The 20,099-nt window shown below is 57.5% G+C and overlaps 3 protein-coding genes across 6 annotated transcripts in view; 2 read left to right on the forward strand and 1 right to left on the reverse strand.

Annotated features, from left to right (window-relative positions):
- The window catches only part of POLR2C (RNA polymerase II subunit C), a 66,367-nt gene that overhangs the window by 3,333 nt on the left and 42,935 nt on the right, over positions 1 to 20,099 (forward strand). The window lies entirely within an intron of this gene.
- On the forward strand, positions 1,073 to 6,532 carry LOC139596398 (partitioning defective 6 homolog alpha-like). 2 transcript variants are annotated; one of them, XM_071440671.1, is made up of 3 exons: positions 1,073 to 1,250; positions 2,500 to 2,722; positions 5,456 to 6,532. In XM_071440671.1, exons 1-3 carry the CDS (start codon positions 1,074 to 1,076, stop codon positions 6,238 to 6,240), a joined length of 1,185 nt encoding a protein of 394 aa, XP_071296772.1. In that variant the 5' UTR covers position 1,073; the 3' UTR covers positions 6,241 to 6,532. The 2 variants fall into 2 exon arrangements, with proteins under 2 accessions (XP_071296772.1, XP_071296771.1); XM_071440670.1 differs by having other exon boundaries at positions 1,077 to 1,250; positions 5,453 to 6,532.
- On the reverse strand, positions 8,023 to 19,838 carry ENKD1 (enkurin domain containing 1). 3 transcript variants are annotated; one of them, XM_071440674.1, is made up of 8 exons: positions 19,286 to 19,809; positions 15,476 to 15,582; positions 14,979 to 15,203; positions 13,729 to 13,901; positions 11,440 to 11,601; positions 10,216 to 10,385; positions 9,242 to 9,378; positions 8,375 to 8,778 (listed from the first exon to the last, which is right to left on the reverse strand). In XM_071440674.1, exons 2-8 carry the CDS (start codon positions 15,558 to 15,560, stop codon positions 8,618 to 8,620), a joined length of 1,113 nt encoding a protein of 370 aa, XP_071296775.1. In that variant the 5' UTR covers positions 15,561 to 15,582; positions 19,286 to 19,809; the 3' UTR covers positions 8,375 to 8,617. The 3 variants fall into 3 exon arrangements, with proteins under 3 accessions (XP_071296774.1, XP_071296773.1, XP_071296775.1); XM_071440673.1 differs by lacking the exon at positions 10,216 to 10,385 and having other exon boundaries at positions 8,023 to 8,778; positions 19,690 to 19,838; XM_071440672.1 differs by lacking the exon at positions 10,216 to 10,385 and having other exon boundaries at positions 8,023 to 8,778; positions 19,286 to 19,811.

The raw sequence follows: 20,099 nt of genomic DNA on the forward strand, positions 1-20,099 counted from the left end.
GCAGCAGAATCCAGACAAGCCAAGCTGATTCTCTGGGCTTGGTTCAATATGTTTAGTCTGTCAGAAGCACTGTGTGCGTTGGGTGTCTGGCTTTAAAAACTGTTTCATGGTGCTGCTGTCATGGCCCCTTTGGCTCCAAAATTCCTCAGAGTCCGTGAGCAAGAGTCTGATTTTGTTCAGGCTCTGGGGCTGGTGACCCTGGTGCTGGCAGGAGGGAGCTCACAGTGTGCTCTGGCATTGCTGGCAGAGCTGCACTGCAGCAGGATCTGCAGGGAAGGGGTTCTCTGGCTGTCCCTGAGTGTCTCTGTGTCCAAGCAGAGCCAGTTCTGCCAGAGCCACATCCCACGGGCATCACCTGTGGACACAGCCTGGCAGCACGGAGGAGATGTGCTCTGCCTGCACATCCTGGCAGCCTGGTGCTGGGATGGGCACGGTGAACTTGGTCAGTTTCCCTCCCCACTGCTCAATAAGGCAAATCATCCCCAAAACAATGAACCTTCCCTGGCCCACGCTGCTCTGGGGCAGCATGAAACTTCCCTGCCAGACAAGGGAGAAAAGCCAGAACCAGCCAGGAGGTGGGGAATGAGGGGCACAGCTGGAAAACGTCCCCTGCTACCAGGGTTGCCTGTGCCAAAGGCCACAAACCGGTGGCATGGGAAGCCCCCTGCCAGCACGGGGGAATGCAGGGATGTTCCCGGGCGGGGCCGAGGCTTCCACCGGTGACACTCGCGGGGATTCCGTGCGGATGCTGGCCGCCTGCCGGAGCTCGGTGTCCCCAGAGAGGGGCCGCTGTTGGGTTTAATGTGTCGCCAATGATGTTTCTGACAGCGATGGGATGCCCGAGGTTACCGGCGTGGTGCCCGGTGCCGTCCCGGCGCGGCGGCGGCCGGACGGGGAGCGGAGCCGTGCTCGGGTAGACGGGCTCCGAGGGGATTGGGATGGAGCCGGGCTTGGGGACGGGGCTGGGGACGGGGCTGAGGATGGGGGTCCTGCCGCCCTCCCGTCCCCACCCCCGTTTCCACGGCGACGTTGTCAGCAGCCGTCTGGCCCCGCCCCTCGCCCCGCCTGGGCCAATGGCGCGGCGGCGCCCGGCCTGCCCGCCGGTGACGTCATGGCCGGTGAAAATCCCCCGTGGCCGCGGGAGCGGCGGTGGCGGCGCGGCCCCGCGGCCCGGCCCGGCCCGCACCATGGCCAAGCACCACCGCACGCCGGCGCGCTCCGCCGAGCCCGTCATCGAGGTCAAGAGCAAGGTAAGCGCCCGCCGGGGACGGGGCCGGGGATGCCGATGCCGATGCCCGCGCCGGTTCCGCCGGGTCACGACCGAGCGCGTCGCCCCCGCGTCGGGCGGCACACGTGGGGTGGCACCGCGCACCGGGGAGCGGCGCGGGAGCCAGGCCAGGCGGGCTCTCCGCTCCCGGCGCTGCGGCGGCGCTGCCCGGAGCCTCCCCGAGCGCAGCCCGGCCCGGCGGCCGCGGCGTCCCGCCACCGTGGGCTCTGCCGGGCCGCGGGCTCGCTCGGTGCGGCCGTGGGAACGCCGCGGCGGAGCGCTCGCCAGATGCGCAGGGCGCCGGTGCGCCCGTTCCGGCAGCCCCGGTGTGCGGGGTGGCCCCCGGCGGTGCGGGTGTGCGGGGTGCGCGGTCACCCCGGGGACACACCTCGCCCAGATGTGCACTCATCCAGATGTGCGTGCTCGCCAAGGCAGGCTCATCCCCGGCTGTGCCATCACCCAGATGTGCGCCCCCAGCAAGGGACGAGCCCCTGTCGCGCATCCAGATGTGCACACCTGCATGACTGTGCGCTCGCCCAGTTGTGGTCTCCCGCAGACGTGTCTGCTCACCCAGATATGCGCTCACCTGGCACACCCTTGCCCAGATGTGTGCTGTCACCCAGATATGCACCATCGCCCACCTGCGCCCATCCACCCATCCCTGTGCTCACCCAGACGCGTGCACTCCCTTTCTGCACCCTTATCCAGCTGTGCATTCTTATCCAGCTGTGCCACTGCCGGCTCGGGACCCCCGGCAGGGTGCAGGGTGCTCTCCTTCCCAGGACGTGGTGGCCACCGCCTGCCCCGACAGCTGGGGTGTGACCCCCGCGGGCAGCGCGATCCTCGCAGCGCTCCTCAGCCTGTTCTTAATTGGCTTCCCGTTCGTCGTGACGGAAGGAGGCATTAATTAGCGCTGTTGCTCACCAGGTGCTACGGCAGCGCCCGTGTCGCAGGGAATGGCCTCCCGGCAGCGCGGAGTCTGCCACGGCTGATGGTACGGCCGGAGCGTCCTTCCTCCGCCGCGGGGCCATCTTTGTGCCCCATCACTTCGGTGTTTGGGCAGAAAAACGGCTTCCCTCCTCTTACTTTGTTTTTGGGACGGGCTCCTCCTGACTGGCTCTGCCTGCCCCGGGGCAGCTCTGTGTGGTACCCTGCCTGCATCGGTCCTGCCAGCCGGGGTCTGCCCTGCCCAGAGTCACCCTCTTCCTCCTCTTCCTCGTCCTCCCCTGCAGTTCGACGCTGAATTTCGCCGCTTTGCCATGAAGCGCTCCGGCGCCGGCAGCTTCCAGGACTTCTACCAGCTGCTGCAGACAGTGCACCAGATCCCACGGGTGGATGTGCTCCTGGGCTACACGGACATCCACGGCGACCTCCTGCCCATCAACAACGACGACAACTACCACAAAGCCCTGTCCTCTGCCAACCCCCTCCTCAGGGTCATCATCCAGAAGAAGGGTAAGCGGGGCACTGGATGTGTCCTCCTGTCAAGAGAGATGAGCCACATCCCCCAGTACTGCTGGTTCCACCTCTGGACTGTGCCAGCAGGGCCTGGCTGGTCACACACCCTCCAGCCACTGCTTTGGTGGATGGATGTGGAGATGGAGGCACTGGGAGGCTGCCAGAACCCTGCCAGGGCTGTGGCAACCACACGGGCTCTCCCTGGCAGCCCAGGGCTCCTGCCTCAGCCCAGCCCCATGCGACCTGGTGAGCAAAGGCAGATCCTTGCAATTCACCCCTTTGAAGTTGTGTTTTCCAGCCTAGCCAGCGTGGGCTCCCAGATAACACCCGTGTTGCTCCTGTGAGTGCTGTGCCAGCAGCCCCATCCAGCTTCCTGCCCTGAGGAGGCAGCAGCCATCATTTTGGCAGAGCTGTCAGGGTGCCAGGTGCTGCTGGATTTCTGGTGCTGGGAAGAGGCTTGGTGCCTCCCTGCCCTTACCTTAGTGGCATATTCCCAGGGAACCACTTCCTTGCACAGGTACACCTGATAGCATCCTGGTGAAGATGATGTGTGTCCTGGTGAAGATGAAAGCCTCCAAGTGACAAACACTGAGTATTTCTCCTGTTTGCAGGGAAAACAAGCCCATCCCCTTCCACTCAGTTTAGTAGCACCAAGGTTTTCTCTTTCACAGCACCATCAGTCAGCAGTTCACAGACCCAGAGCCACAGGGTCAGCACAGCATGCAGAGTGAGTCCATGTTTCCAGCTCATGTTAGCAGTATGAATTCTCTGGGCAAGAGGTGATGCTGGTGGCCAGCCCTGGCTGCTGTGTCAGTTTTCCTGGGCTTTTGCATCAGGATGATGTGGACATGTGTTTCCCCTGTGGCCACATGGTGTGGGGGCTGGCAGCAATGATCCAGGCTGCTGGAGCTCATGGTGTGCTCAGGGGCTGTCACTGCCAGCACTGAACCATCCCCGGCTCCTGGCCCAATGCTTGGACCCAGGCTGTGACATGGAGAGCCAGTGCAGGGGCGGGTGTGCCAAGGCTGCAGTGGGAGCATCACTCCTGCTCCCAAGAGCCATCCTATGAGCTGCTGGAGAAGCCTGTGAGGGCCCCTGGCCCACTGTGCCAAGACAGCACAGCGTGCAGAGGGAGCAGGCAGAGCCTGGCTCCATGGGCAGCATGATAAGGAAGGCGAGCAGGCAGCACCAGGGAGCCCCAGCACCCAGCTGTGCCCGCAGGAGAGGGGCTGCAGGGCTGCCAGCACCTCAGGGAGGTGAGCAGAGAGGCCAGGAGCAAGTCCTGGGTGAATCACAACTAATTTAAAATGGATCCAGGTCATCCCGAGGCTGGGCTGTCGTTGAACCGGTCTGGGTCGCTGAGGAATGTGGCTGCAGAGCCTCTCACCCCGCCGGGTGCAGGGAGCTGTGCACATACACAGGTGTGCTCCTGACAGTGGGCTCTGCAGCAGCCAGTCCTGCCACAGCAGGTCAAAAAGCAAAGGCTGCAGCTGGGCTGGGCTCCCCTCTGTGCCATCACCCCGTTGGGTGAAGCCGTCCCTGCAGGGCAGCCTGGCTGGGACAATGGTGCTGCCCCTCCTTGGCTGGGCCAAGGCTCGTGGGAAGGACAGGGGAAAGTGTGGGATATTGCCAGGGCCACCATGGGGCTCATCCATGGTGTGCTGGACCTGCCTGGCCCCGCCACTCTGCGCCCCTTGGAGAGGAGCTGTGTGCTGAAATAGCTGTGGGAAAGCCTCCGCCACCCTTCCCCGAGCTAAAAATATGCCAAGGCTGTGTGTGCAGGGAGATATTTATAAACCAGGAGCCCTGTCAGGCTGGCTTGGCTAGGGAGAAATCCCATGTCCCCTGGGCTTGGGGACATCCCTGGCAGCCCTGCAGCTGGAGCAGGGTCCAGGTGCTGGTGGGGGACACTGTGTGGAATGTGCTGACCGTGAAGCATCCAGATGTGGGCTCCCCCATGGAAAGAGATGGGGAAAAACCAGAGAGGAACCAGGGGCTACTCCCCAGCACCTGGTGGATGAGGCCATGAGGGATGGGTTGGAGCTGGGCCCCACAGAGCAGCTCCAGGCCACAGTCCAGAAGGACAGAGTCTAACCCTGTATGAAGGTGCCTGATGGTGCCATAAGAGACATGGGCACAAATCACAGTCTGGGATATTCAGGTGCTCTCAGGATGCTGCAGCCCTGGGATGAATTTCCAGGAGGTGGGGAGTCTCTGTCCTTGGGAATGGCAGAGTTCTGCAGGACACAGTGGTGGCTATCACCAACCCACGCCAGTGATAGCCCTGCTCTGGTGGGGCAGAGGACTCTGGTGCTGTCTCCTGGGCTTGGACTCACCCTATGGGAGTTGGTTGCCACCACAGCACACTTATGTGGGGGGATCCTCTCTCCCCAAACCCAAACTGGGGCATGGCTGCAGCTCCCAGGCCATCAGGGCTGGCAGCTCTAGTGTTAAACTGCAGAGTTTGGCTTAAAGTGTGATTAAGGCTGAATCACTGCCTCGATCCCACTAATCCTGGCCTGTGTGCCTGTGTACGCTGGGTAATCCCAGGAGATGGGCCCCAGCGGAGACAGGCTGCAGGGAGAGCCAGGCTGATGATGTGGGGAGGAAAAGCCGGTGAGAGCTGTGAGCAGGGCCCTCTGCTGAGCACTGCCCCAGCACCTGGGGCACACGCTCACATCCCTGGCAGCTCCAGCCCCTGACCCGTGTCCTCCCTCGCTCCTACAGCAGAGTCTGACGCCAGCGTCTTCGCCTCCAACTCCCTGCAGCGGAAGAAGAAGGGGCTGCTGCGGCCAGCGCACTACCGGGCCAAGCCTCACCTCCTGATCGGGATGCCCCAGGACTTCCGCCAGATCTCCTCCATCATCGACGTGGACATCCTGCCCGAGACGCACCGGCGCGTGCGGCTCCACAAGCACGGCTCCGACAAACCGCTGGGCTTCTACATCCGTGACGGCGTCAGCGTGCGTGTGGCCCCGCAGGGCGTCGAGAAGGTGCCCGGCATCTTCATCTCCCGCCTGGTGAAGGGCGGCTTGGCCGAGAGCACGGGGCTGCTGGCGGTCAGCGACGAGATCCTGGAGGTGAACGGCATCGACGTGGCCGGCAAGTCGCTGGACCAAGTGACGGACATGATGGTGGCCAACAGCCACAACCTGATCATCACCGTCAAGCCGGCCAACCAGCGCAACAACGTCATCCGCAGCAGCAAGGCCTCGGGCAGCTCCGGCGTGTCCACGGACAGCACCCCCAGCCAGCAGACCCCCAGCCCGGCCTCGCAGTACCTGAGCAACTACAGCACGGCCGAGAGCGACGAGGAGGGGGACCTGGTCATCGAGAGCGACAGCGCCTCGCACTACATCCCCGGGGGCTGCCCCAACGGGGGCCCCGCTGAGGGAGCCCTGCGGCGGAGCCTGTCCCCGCACAGCTCGCGGGGCTCCCTGCAGTCCCTGGGCAGCCACGACGGCAGCCCTGGCAGGGGCAGCTCACGGGAGGACGGCACCCTCCTCACCCTATAGCCGCAGGGGCCCGTGCCACTCGCTGGCTGGATGGGTTTCTGCTGATCCGGGCTGGATGTGGACACCAGGGTGATGATGTGGCCAGCGGGCAGGGGTGGAGAGGGGCTGCCCTCTGCCTTCTCCCACCCCCTGTGACCCCGGGAGCCCCACTGTGGGACCCACTCAAGCTGGGCACTGCCCCTCTGAGCAACCTTGCCTCCTCTTCCAAGCAAGCGGGGGTTTTTAATTGTTTTATTGAAATATGCATCATTAATATATTGCAATGGACAGTAAAACTTTTTCTAGAAAGGACCGTGCTTGTCCCTGGTTGATGTCACTGCAGGGAGGAGGGGGACAGTGGGTGGGTTCCCCAGCCCTGTGCACATAAGGCAGTGCCTGGGGGCTGTGGCCTTGAGCTTTGCTGCTGTGCTGGGTGACCCCACTGAGACTCATTGTGCCTGTTCCAGGACGCATGTCCAGGCTGTTTTGGGCAGCTGCCTGGCCTGATGCAGTCAGCCTTGCTTGGTCCCCCCATTCCCACCTTGTCCCCACTGCAGGGCCCTCACTAATGCAGGGGACACCTGGTCTGGCAGCAGCACCTTGGCTGTCACTCAGCCCTGCAAATGCTGCTGGGGATAGCGCAGCCCCATCCTCCTTCTTCAGCCCCAAGCTCAGGGCAGGGGGGTTCCACACCTGCCCCTGCTGCTCTGCTGGAGCTCCCAGCACCCTCAGTCCCTCTCCCAAAAGTTCCAAGCTGATGGTGGCACTCACTGCTGCCAAGGGCTTGTGGTGGGACTGGCAAGGAGGAAGCCCTGCAGCTCTCAGGGTCTGAAAAGCCAGCACCAACTCTGTTCAGAGCCTCAGGCCAGGGCAGGCTGGGAGTGCAGCAAGGGCTGAGGACACTCATGGCACACAGCCAGGGCCCAGACAGAGCAGAGAGCAGATCTGGCAGCAGGGCTGGTTAGCCCAGGCTGGTTTGGGGCAGGGAGGTGCCCAGGGGCTGTGCCCATGGCCCCCAGTCACTCTCATCCAGCCGGCTCAGCCTGGCTGGGGGTTGCCCTGAGGTGGCCCCAAGGGCACATGGGGTGATTTTCCAGTTGGCATCTCACCTCCTCCAGCCCTCCAGTGCCAAAATATTCCCCACCCCTTGGCAGCAGTGTCAGCCCTGACATCCCAGGGCACTGCAGTGTGCCAGGTGGCACAGGCAGGGCTAGGATACTCCACAATATCCCCACTCCACAAAATCCTGCCCAGGATGGAGCAACCCCTGCAAAAAGGCAGCTGCTTAGAAAATACACACACAGTAGCAAATCCACCCTGTGTAGCAAATGGAGATGGAGCAACAGCACAAGCTGCAAGAAGGGAAAACCTGATGGGATTTCAGGGGAAAAAGTGTTCCCCCTGAGGCCAGCACTGTCTGGAGACAGAGCCCCAGCAAGGTGAAGGGGGCAAGCCCCTCCCTGGAGATTCTCCAGATTCAGTTGGATGTGGCTCCAAGCTGTGGCACTGTGCCTCTGCTGAGCAGGAGATGCACCAAGCCCTCCAGCCATCCCTCACAGCTTCTTTGCTTCATGCAGCAAAATCCCTGCAAAGGTCTGCACAGGCTCCTGCATGGCATCTCAAAGCAGAGAGCTCACCTATGTGATGGCACCTTCCAGCCCTGTCCTGCCAGCCTGTGGATGGAGATCCAGCAGGATTTTGCACATTCTCCAGTCCATGATCCCCTCCTGCCTGCACTGATGGTTTCTGCTGCCCACACCATTCCTCAGGCCCTGCTGGGCCCACTGGGAACTGCACACACACTGCAAGATGGCAATGATGACTTACTGGAGTATCTCCTGCCCCACAGACAACAAAGGTTCTCCAGACATCTGACCAGACCCTCCTGACAGCTCAGCCCTTCCCTGGGCAGAAAACACTGAAGCTCTGTGCCTCTTTCTTGTCCCCAAGCTGTCCCCTGAGCTCTCAGGTGCTCAGGATGAGCCATGACCACGGTCCAGCTCAGGAGAAAGAGAATGACAAGGAATACCACAGGCAGCAGCACAAGAGACCTCCTACCAGTTTCTAGAAGTAGGAAAAAACAAGGAAAGAGATGTTGCTACAGATCCAGAGCAGAGAGCTGATCTGTGAGAAGCCAAGCAGCAGAGACAACTGCTCCCCAGACCACTGAGCAGGGCCTTTATTTGGGCATCTCCCTCCCTTTTCTGTGGACAAGACACAGCACTGAAAGGTGAGCAAGAGATGCCAGCTGGGCACTGGACACTGTTATTGGCACCTCCATGGGCCCAGGGTCTGGAACTTGGCTTCTTCTCCTTCCCTCCCAAAAAGTGATGTCCATTCCAGCCCAGCAACAAAGGATGTTCAGGCAGAGCAGCACAGCCCACCTGGCCCCACCAGCTCAGGAGTCCAACTTGATGAAGACTTTTGGCCTTGAGAAAATTTTGATTGCCTCGTCTATCTGGGAGAGCTTCCTCTCGAGCTCTACCCGCCTCTTCTGCATCCTGAGGCTGTCTCCACGCATGGGCAGCAGAACCAGGTCCTTTACCAGCTGCTCCTGGCCTGTAAAAAGAGGAAAAAAAAAGTTGTGTAAGTTGAAAAGCAAAGAAATCCACCCTTTTTCTAGAGCTATGAACACAATGGCAGCACTGGAACAAGGACCTAGAATCCTTCTATTTAAACCTCAGCTGGATGAAGACCTGAGGGACCTGCTACAGCTTTGAGAACCAAGGATTGGACTAGAGACCTCTGAAGGTCCCTTCCAGCCAAAATCTTTCTAAGATTTTAGGAGCAATAGCCACCCTGACATCAAGTCCGGTGGACAAGTGTGCTCCAGAGAGCCAGTCCTGTAACCTGCAGGACACTGATTCCTCTTTCCAAGCACCCAGCTCACATCCTGCCTATATATGCCTTAATCCAGGCAACTCTCCAAGCAGCAGGAATGTGTCCCTGTGTCTCTCCTCCCTTATCCTGCCTGGGATTGTTTGTTTTTCTGAGCTGGATTCGCTGGTTTTTCCCCTCTTACTCTGTTTCAAGTTGCTGAGGGTCTCCAGGCGCTGGCTCTCGGGCATCAGGGTGTGCCCAGGTGGGGTGTCGGGGTCGGGCAGGTTCCGCAGCCGCTCCTCCGCCTGCTTGCGCCACAGCTCCTTCCTCTCCAGCAGGCTGGGGGCAAAGCAGAGAGGTGTCAGCACCTCTGGCACAGGCAGATGTGGCCAGGAATGTGCCCTTCAAACCCTACCAGGTTCCATGCCACTGGCTGAGGACCCCAGGGAGCCACACACCCTCCTGATGGAGGATACACCGTGTTCAAAGCACATATGTGGGCCAGCAAATGTGCTCCACAGGCACAAAGGGCTGCTGGCAGAGATGCACTCAGGCCAACAGTGCTCCTTGGAGACAAGGGCTGCTGCTCCTCATTTCTGGCTCATTGAGTCCTCACCAAACCATCTGTGGGTCAATGGCAGAATGAAGTCAGACAGCAGCTCATGGCCAGGGATGCTGACAGAGGACAGCCCAGCCAAAGGACTGGCACCACAGTCAGTCCTAGGACAGGGTCCGTTTCCCATGCAGAGCCCCAAAATGCACAGCACTAGCTGGATGTTCCCCAGAACCCAGGCCCAAGGCAGGATGAACAGCTGTGAGGCAGAGCGAGCTCTCTGCCTCTCCAAACCAGACCTCTCCATGCCAAAGGTACATCACATGGAACAAAGCCTACAATGGGGCAGGAGCACATTTCTCAAAGCACACAGAGCTTCCCCATATGAGCATCATTGTACAACAGCAAGCAAGGGAGGAGGAAACAAAACTCCCTCTGAGCCCTGTCACACTGGGCTGGTTAAGCCAAGAAAGCAGGAGGGACAGCGTTTACTCCCCATTCACAGAAAAAGGCACTGCTGCACATTGCAGGAGCACCTCTGTGCCCAGCCCATCTCTCTAAACACACCCAAGGGGTGCATTAAGCCTGTTCCAGTCCCATGGAGCAGAGAGGGGCACACTTACTACTGGGGGACGTGTCCCTTTTGCCTGGTGTTGTACTGCTCCTGCTCCTGCTGCCGCTGCTGCAGCAGCTGGGCCAGCGCCTGCAGGGACTGCGAGCGGCGCAGCGGTGCCCGCTTGGCGCTGCACGCGTTGTGCCTGATGAAGTCAACGCTCCTGCCCTCCACCTGCATCTGCAAAAACAGAGAGCCAGGCATCAGGGGCAGGCTGGGCACAGGCACACGGCCAGCTGACACTGGCCACACGAGGGGAAAGCAGAAATGCAGCACACGAGGGAGTGGATCGTGTGACGGCAGGACAGGCGGACCCTCGGCACAGCCTGTCTCAGTGTGCAGCCACACACAGGCAGCAGCTGTGGCCATGCTTTGGGAAGGCAGGCACCTAAAGCCAAGCCTAATCCTGGCCTCTTTAAGGTCCCCAAGATGACCACATGCCTTAAAAGCCAGAAAGACAGAAAACCTCAGGCTTGATGTAGTCCCCATGAAGCATTTTGAGGGCAGAAGAAAAACAGGTTGGGAGCTCACCAAGAAATGCAACAGAACCCCTGGGAGAGCAGGAACTTTGCTGCTTGGGCATTTCCCCAGAGACAGCACCTCCACCACAGCTCCTCTGCTGGACAAAACAGTGGAGAAGGTGGCTGTGTTTGCATTTAAGATTTCCCTGGTCTTTCTCCTTTGTAGATCATGTCCTGTTTAATTAAGTTGTTCATGGCATTTAGGAACCAACAAACTGACAATCTCACAATTGCCAAGGGAAAAGGACATGAGTCATGGAGCTATTTAGGACCTCCCAAACAGACTACTTGAAAGGTTTAACTACTAATGCTGATTTAACTCTCCTTACTAAAACACACACTCATTTCCCAAATTTTTATCTAACATCCAGAAGCCACAGTTCCTTTGATTACAGTGGGAACTGCCTCCAAAACCCCAAGACCTGCTGCAAAGCCATTGGAAGAGCAGATTTGAGATTGCTGGCATGAGGAGGTGGAATTTTCACAGGGAACTTCACGAGCTCCTGGACTATGAGTGAGGATGAAGCTAGAATTAACAGTCCCTGAATATCCATCTCACTACCCCAGTGATCAGGACCCTGCTCCTTCCCTTCAGCCAGGAACAGCATTTACAGATCTCCTTACTCACGCAGCACATCTGCCCCAACACTTCAGAAGAATGGATTTTCCATGTCAGAAATGCATGGGATGGATGCAGTCAGTGTGTAACTCACCTTGGTTTCAGCACCCTGTGCCTCTGGAGCCTCTGTGTCTGCTCCTGCTTTTGCCCTGCCAGGCCTTGGGGACAGTGGTCTGCATGGCTTGATCCCAGAGCCACAGCGGGAATACGCCCTCAGGAAATTCACAGCCTCGGGATTGGGAGGTGGAGAGGTCTCCTGGGAAAGGCAAGAAAAGATCCATCGGTGGAGAGAGGCTGGGGCAAAGAAAAACCCTCTCAAACAAGTCTGGGTGGTGAACCAGGAGCTCAGCACAGGTTTCCAGCAGGCACACAACAGCACACACTTTCTGCCATGGCCTGCAGAAATTCTTGGGGGAAGAGAATCTGTAATCAGCCAGCAAAGGCCAACAAACAGCAACAGATCAGACCTGGCCACGGAATGAATGGCTAAGAAACAGGGGGGGAACTCTGCAGAAGCAAATTTGGATCAAGCAGGGAGGCACAAGGCTGCCTGCTGAGGTGTTGTTCTCCAGGGCTGCTCTGCTCAGCACCTCAAATCTGGGCTTGTATCACTCTAAAAAGAAAAAGGAGCAGAGAGTGAAGGAGTCTGGTGGAATTGCATCTGAGGGGCATCTTCAAAGGCTGTGGCACAGGGTGACAGTACTTGATGTCTAGCAGGTGGTCTGGGACTATCTCAGACAGTCTTGTTGCAAACAAACCCTGAAAACTGAAAGTTGACACTGTGGCAAGTGAGTGACCCTATGAAAAACGCAGCTGGGGCACTGCTCTGCCCTTGGGAGTGATGGGAACTGCACAGGGCCACCCCAGATCTTCACAAATACCCAAGGTCTCAGCTGAACTGCAGCTCCCTGGGGAAGATTTCCTCTTGCCTGGCCCATTCAGCTGGGCAGAGCTGCAGACAGATGGTGGGACTGGGCAGCCACACTGCTGGGATTGGTGTGAGGAGCAGGGTATGGGATGCCCTCTGCACTGCCCAGACTGCTCATGCTCCAAAGATGATCAGTCTTGTTTCAACAAATCTGGATCTCTCTGGTAAGTTAATGAGAATTGCCTTCACCTAGCACAGCTGGCTCGAAGTTGAGTCTGTGACCTCAGGAGCACAGGGCACAGCTTCACAGCTTGCCCCATCTCCCTCCACGAGGGCACTGGGACTGCCAGAACCCTTCCCAAGACAACTGCTACAGCTAACAGCCTCAGGGGCAGATGACAGAGAAAAACTCTGCATGAGTCATCCAGATCCAGCAGAATCAACTGAAACTCTGAGCAGCAGCAGCAGCAGCAGCAGCTCCACAGAAGATGGAGATCCTTCACAGGGAACACCTCAGCTCCAGGAGAGCCCCAGCAACAGTTAAAGCATCATGAGTCAGTGCCAGGGCCTCTCTGGAGGAACACACAGAGCACAGGGAACGCACCACGCAGAGCCTGCCTGCGCAGAGACCACCCCCCTTCCCCACAACAAAGGCAGAAATGAGCTCAATCTTCCTCTAACCCAGAGGATTTGTCAAACAACAGCGTGGGCTTGTGTTCTTGAAGCACTCGTGGGTTTGCTCCCGTGTTGTGGAAGGGTCACAGATACCAAAGAGGTTGGTGACACACCTGGAAAAAGGGACACAGCACTTGAAACCACTGGCTTGGGAATCATCTTGCCAATTTTTGCAGTTGTTATCAACACATGTCATTTTAGCATTGAAAGCTGGCTACAGATGAAAGGGAGGGAATGCAGAGATGAGGAGGAACTTAAAGGCTCCAACTCAGCACCCTCAGAGGCTGTGCTGATATCTGAGGCCTCAACCCTGACTGCCTGGAGATGTCTGTGTGCCCCCTAGAGCAGTGGTCATCTGTGGGATTCACATTCTCTGAACCTGAGAGAGAGAGAGGATGTGAATCCCAGTTACTCACCAGGACAATCACTTGGGAAAGATGCTCACACATGGAAGACACTGCCCACTGTGTATCCAGAGGGTGGGAATGGATGGACTGAAGCTCAATGCAGCCTGCTGATCTTACCTCTGGGTAAAACACCACAGCCTTTTGGCACAAACCCTAGAGAAGTGCTGCCCCAAACATGGGGAAACTGAAAAGCCAGATGGGAGCAACCCCTGGCAGGAAATACAGCTATGAGGGGAAAGCAGGACAGGGATTATGGCAGCAATCACTGTCTGGACCCAAACCCACACTCTCACTCACAGTCCCATCACATCTGCCCATTGTGCCTCAGCACTGAGATGCCCCCAGACCCTGCAGGCCCCAGGACTCCCCTGTCTCTATCATCCCACTGTTCCCCAAGCCTGGAGAGTTCAAGAGCTCCTCCACAGATACCAACCTGCAGTTTGGCCTTCACCTTTGACTCCACATTTTCATATTTCTGGGATTTCCAGAGAGCTTTCACAGGCTTGGGCTGGCTGTGCTCCTGGGCTCGCTCCTTCTCCTTGCACTTCCTCTGAATCTCCTTTATCCGCCTCACATTTTCCTTCTCGTAGTCCTTGGCCTCTTTCCCTGCTCAGCAAGGGGAGACACACCTTCACCTCCCAGACACTGCCACAGATCCCTCCCAAAGCTGGCCCAAGAGACAAGAGAACCAGCAAGTCCTTCCCTCTCCTGCAGACCAGACCATGTCTGCTCCTGCCCCTGTAGATGCACACTCCCAGGCTGACTCCTCTGCCAGAGGATCCCACCCTGCCCAGGTGAGCATCAGAACAGGTCTGTGCTCACTGCTGGTGTCCACAGACTCCCCTGTTCTCCTCTTGTCCCAGTATGGACCATGCCAGACAAGCATCCTCTCAAGAGCAAGGTGAATTCCCAGCTCAGCTCACATGGTGTTTCTGAAGTAGACAGGGCTGCAGAGCCTTGAGCTTGCCCTGTTCCTGGTTTTAGGATCAGCCATTGTCCCACATTGACACAACCAAGATTATGGATTAGGACTCTGTTTTGTTTTTTTTTTGAATCAAAAATTATCCTTCCTTGGGTTGGCTCCCCAAGGCAGGGAACAGCTCAGCTGACATAACCAGATGCTCATTTGTTTCCCCCTTGCTTGGGCACAGCACTTGTGGCATCTACCACACTGGCACCAGCTCAGGACAATGCCAGCACATGAAATAAATTAAAATGACACACAGGGCTCAACCTTATCTCCTTCCTGGACCTCTGAATGTATTCTGGGTGACATCCTTGCCCTGGAGAAGGGAACATTTTCTGCAAAGATGTTCTTACATCCACATACACAGGCACCCTTCCCAAATCCTGCCTGGCTTCACCAACTAGGAACTCACCCTGTCAAACATCCTCAATACATCAAGGTTTTGTTTGATTCATATAGAAACTTGACTGTAAAGAAGTCCTACTTTTTGCACCTTTTTTCAAGTCCCTCTTCCCATTCTAAAACTGAAACTGGAGCCAAAACATCACTGGCTCCAGCACAGGTGACTCCACTGCCAGGCCAAAAGCTGCAGATGGGGTGACCAGCCCTGTGAAGCTCAAGTTCTCCTGAGGCAGCAGATCCTGGGAATCCACCCCAAATGCTTCATGCCTGGCCCCAAAGGCAGCTGAAGCCAGCAGTGAATTGGCTGTACTTACTCTTGGCTGGCACCCCCCCATCAAGGGAGATGCCCTGGAGCTGCAGCAGGAGGCTGAGTGTCCCTTTCTGTCCCCTCTCCAGGAATTCCTTCCCGCTGGGGCGGACACGAGGGGCTGGCTGGGCCTGCCTGGCACTGCCCAGAGCCAGGCAGGGGCTGGGGACTGTGTCCAGGGGGCTGGAGGTTAAAAACAGCCTCTGAGCATTTCCTTCCAGCCTCCCTCGAGCTGCAGGGAAAGAAAAAGGAGAACCTTGTCAGGAAATGATCTTACCTCAGTTTTCTGCACCCACAGCCCACCAACAACGTGATGACCCCCTCTTCACCTCTGGCTTATGCTTTCCCATCTTTCAACCAGCTGTACAAAATACTTTAGGGTCACCACCAGAAGCACCTTCACCAGGGTGAATACAGACTGTTGAGGACACCAAGGGATAAGAACATCAAGCTGTGTCACACCAAAGCACAAAGTAAAACCTGCACCAAGCATCCAGGACTCACCTGAGAGAGGGCGTTTGTAATACTCTGGGAAGAGCCCTGGGTCTGGAGGAATGGGTCCAGAAATCCTGGATGGCCCTTCACACATCCTGCCACACGGTGCTCTGCCTCTGCCACAGAAACCAACCACCAGAACAGAAATGAGCAGGGCTCACTGAGCCACTGGAAAGCTACATTTAATATATATATATATATATATATATATGTATAGGGAATTCCTGACTTTCATTTGACACCTCATCCCCAGCTCCAGAGATGTCCTGCAGGTACAAACCACCCCAAATTGGACTCTGTGAAGGTGAAGGGTCCAGCAGCCCTGTCCCTGCTGTGGGTCAGTGTTTTTACCAGTGCTGAAAATGCCCACGGTTGCTGTAATGTTGGTACCTTCAGTACAAAAAATCCTTTGTGGCTTTGTTCTCCCAGATGGAAACACTGAATGCAGACACAGAAGGAGTGAACAGGAAACACGAGGTAGCTGGCCATCATCTGACAGCTTTTAGCCTGAGATTTGAATTATCTTGTACCCTAGGCTCCCTCTAAATGGCTCCTGTGGTTCAAACACAATTTGTCCAAAGCAAGCTGAAGCTCCTGCCCCACATGGCCATATCCTCCCTGAGAACACACCTGTGCTTCACCACCCCTGAGCAGGCTGGGGCTGACCCTCAGAAGGACAAACACTTTACAAAAAGACAAAACATTTCCCTCCAGGACCATGTGGGGCAGAGATTGGATTTCTGGGGAAGAGCCCAGATGGTTTCTCAGGTCTTGGGGAGAACAGAGAAGAATATGTTTTTCATTTCTGAAGTACTTTTCAAAGCAGCACAGAGCCACAGATCCCTGCCATGGCCCACATGGGTCCCTGTTGCTTCTCTTCTCTCCATGACAGAAGCACAGACCCTTCCACCAGGAGCAGCCAGCATCAATTTCCCTGCACTGCTCACCAAGATCTCCTGGACAGCATTTTTATACCTACAACAAACCCAGAGCTCAGAGCACGAGCCTGCAGGATGCCACCCAGCAGGCACACACTGCTGATGAGCTCTCAGCAGATGCCACAAGAGCCTCATCACAGTCACACCACAATTCTGACAGGCACCAGGGCAGCTTGGCTGGAGTCACTGCTGTAAGAGCTGGGGCTACAACCTGCACTCCCTGACTCCTGAGGCAGTAATTTAAACATTTCTGAGACAAGTCCACGGGAAGAACCCCTTTCAGGATCCTCAGCGTGCCAGCACTGACGGGACGCAGCATCTGCAGTTTAATTTATAAACCAATAAAGGATCAGTGCAAGGCTGAGTGAATCTGACTCATAGCAACTAATGCACTGCAGTCTTCCCTGCTAAATCACCCCTGTTGACATGAGACCCATTAGCAAAATGCTGTTATTCATCTCCTGGACACAACAGCAGAGGCAATGCAAGCAGTGCTGACTGCTGCACACCAGCATGCATGTGCAGCCTCTAGCCAGCTGCTCTGGAAAAGCTATTTCTGAAAAGCAGGCACAGACTCTCAGCCAGAGATAAAAGGATGCTGGCTTGGTATTATTTAATCTCCTCGATAATGGATCAACTAAGCCAGAACGGCCTCTCTTATTCTAGAGGGAAAAAAACCCAGAAAGTGTTCACCATGAGATCACTCCAGAACAGCTACTGGCTTTGAAATGCACATCTGATCTTGATCTGAACTCGGGTCCCACCCCAGTGATTTACAGGTAAAATGACAGGCTGAAATCAAGCCCTGTAGCAGAGCAGACAATGATTGCGGGGGACTGAGGAGGAAAGGCAAGCTGAGGGGAGGCGGGGGATGGAAGGCTCATTTTATACCTTCACATCCCAACTGCACCCTGCCCTGCTGCAGGGAACTTGCAAATGACACCCACTCCCTGATTTGCAAGTCACATCACCTCTGGCATGGGATCCTGCAAGATCAGAGAGCCTCATTACAATAGGGAGCACCTTGTCCGTGTGGGGACAGCAGGGACACAAGCTCCCAGCAGCAGTGTCCCAGCCAGATTTCCAGGGACACACTTCCCCAGCTGCTGCTCTGCTCCTGCTAGCCACGGGCCCAGCTGGGGGACACAGTGGGAGACCCTCATGGCTCACTCCTGCCAAGAGGGACTGTATGGCCTCTGCTGTCATTCCCACCTGCTTTGTTTCTTGGGACAGCTTTGCAGCACCAACAGTCCTGTGCTGAGCCAATTGCCCCTGCACCAAACAAGTCACTTCTTGCACTGGGTTTGTTTTCTGCCCATGTAACCTTTTGTCCAAAAGGAACGTGACTTTGACATCCACAGGGGGGTCAGCCAAGCACTGGAGCAAGCACCAGGGAAACACAGCAGGAGTTATGAACACAGAGGAGAGGGATGAGGGGACAGGGTCAGCCCTCTTGGGGGCTTTCCTGCACCCAGGAGAGCATCTGCTTTACCACCACATCAGCAACCTAAACATCAACAGTGCAGCACCCGACCTGCTGCCACCAGACACACACCATGTATGCACTCACAGGCTGTGAGATTCAGGCACACTCTGCAGAAGCAGGCTGAATAAGTCCAGGCACACAGATGCGTGTGTGCCACTCCTCTCTGCTCCTGTCCCCAGCCAGCCTGCAGGCTCCCTAGGGAAGAGTCCCAGCTCCCAGCCACCCTGCACAGCTCCAGGAGGCACAGAGCAGTTGCTGGAGTAACCCAATAACTTCAACACTGCTCACTCAGCCCAGTGTGCTGCTCCCTTCTCCATCAGAACATGGCTTTGTGCTGGCCTAGGAGCCAAGCAATGCAGGCTCCAGTTCTCTCTCTCCCAGAGTGTCTGCAAGTTTAATAACCACTAACTCAACTCTGTGCCCTTTGCTGCAGCTGACCAAATGGTAAAAATGCTATTTATCCGCCTGGTAAACTGAGCTTGTAAGAACCACAGCTTCCTTTTGTGGCTTGTTCTTAGCATAGTAGTTAAGGTAACTGCAAAACATGGGAACAGACAAGCCTCAGGCAGGTGCATTTCACAGCCTTAAACCCTTGGCATCTGACTTTGAAGCATTCCCTCTTTTCCACAGATGACATTTTCACTGTGCCTGGGTCCCTGGCCAGGAAGCTGCTACCACACACAGAGCTGATGCCAGCCCAGCTTCTTGCCTTCATGAGCCAATCTCTGCAAAAAGCATGGGAAAAAACATCCCACGGTTGTGATAAGCTGTGATAAGCAGAGCAAGTCATCTGCAGCAAATCAAAGGGCTAATCTCCGTGCAGCTGGTCTTGCATGTTTGATTCCTTCCTCAACTGTTTTAGCTGAAATGGAAAGTCACATCAGGATAACTTCCACGCCCGAGGGCTGCACCAAAACAGCACCAATGGATCTGAGACCATTCCTCCCGAAAAACTGGGAGTCAGGACCAGAGGTCAATGTGCTGTGAACCTACCAGTGGTTTTTTGTCCGTGCCTAAGCCTTGTCCTTGCTGACTGCTACGGGAGAGATTAATAGTCTCCTTTTAATATTCCCCAAGTGAGTTTCCCCAGGTCTCACCAGCTCTTCCCCATCTGCCAGTCTCAAAGACCCATTTTTCCTTTTGTCTCTCTGAAAACACAGGGACAGGTACAGCCAGATGTGACACTGGCATTTGCATTTCTGGGAGCTGGTGTCTACCAACAGCTCTTAAGGAATAAAGCCGGCTTGGACAGTCTGCCCAGGGAGTCAGACGCATTTCATTTCCTGCAGCGGCTGGGGCAGGAGCTGAACGAGGGCCGTGCTCGCTGTGGGTATCACAGAGCTGCAACCCAGTCCTCTCCGGAGGGCAAGCACAGATGAGGGCACGGAGCCTCACCTCAAGGTGTGCGATTCCTCTGGGATGCACGGACGAGCCCGGTGCTGAGGCTGGAGCTTGTGTGGGAGCCCCGACTCCTTCGGCCGGGCTGGCACGGGAGATCAACACCGGCCCCGAGATCAACACGTGCTGAGACCGGCACCGCTGAGCGACAGCGGGCACCGCTGGGGACCGGACACCGCTGGGGACCCTCTGGCTCCCTTCTCCGGGGCTCGGGGGCGCTGCCAGCAGCGCAGTCCCGCGGTGCCGGGGGCCCGTGGCCTCCCCCCGCGGGCGCTGCCCCTGCTCTGGGCCCGGCGCTTCCCGGCCCGGCTCCCGCCGTCCCCGGCCTGCGCCGCTCCCGAGCCCCGGCGGGCGGCCCCGGGCCGGGCAGGGCCCTGTGCGGCCGCCCCGAGAGGACTCACCGAGGGAGGCCGCGGAGAAGCGCTCCCCGCCGGGCCGGGCTGGGCTGGGCCCGCCGGCAGCCGAGGCCCGGCCCGGCCCCGCGGCTCCCCGGCAACCGCCGCTTCCGCCGGGATGGGCGGGCCCGGCCCCGAGGGCCCCCGGCGCTGCTCCCTCGGCACCGCCGGCTGTGCCCGGGCAGCCGCAGCACACGGGGGCACCGAGCCCCCGGCCCGTCATGCACAATATCTGCATTAAACACACAGGGACTGCGCGGGGTGATCCAGGCTGGAACCCGCTTCGCCCAAACGGGCGCTCCTGCGGTCACCGTCCCGCTCTGCCCGAGCAGGGCAGCCTCGGGCTGCAGCCAGCCCACAGAGGCCCCTCTCACCTTTCCGCACAGTTCTGCCGTCGTGTCTCTTTCTCACCCAGC

The sequence above is a fragment of the Agelaius tricolor genome, unplaced genomic scaffold (assembly GCF_023055355.1).
Source record: "Agelaius tricolor isolate 1412-34295 unplaced genomic scaffold, bAgeTri1.0.p SCAF_15, whole genome shotgun sequence".
NCBI lineage: Eukaryota > Metazoa > Chordata > Aves > Passeriformes > Icteridae > Agelaius > Agelaius tricolor.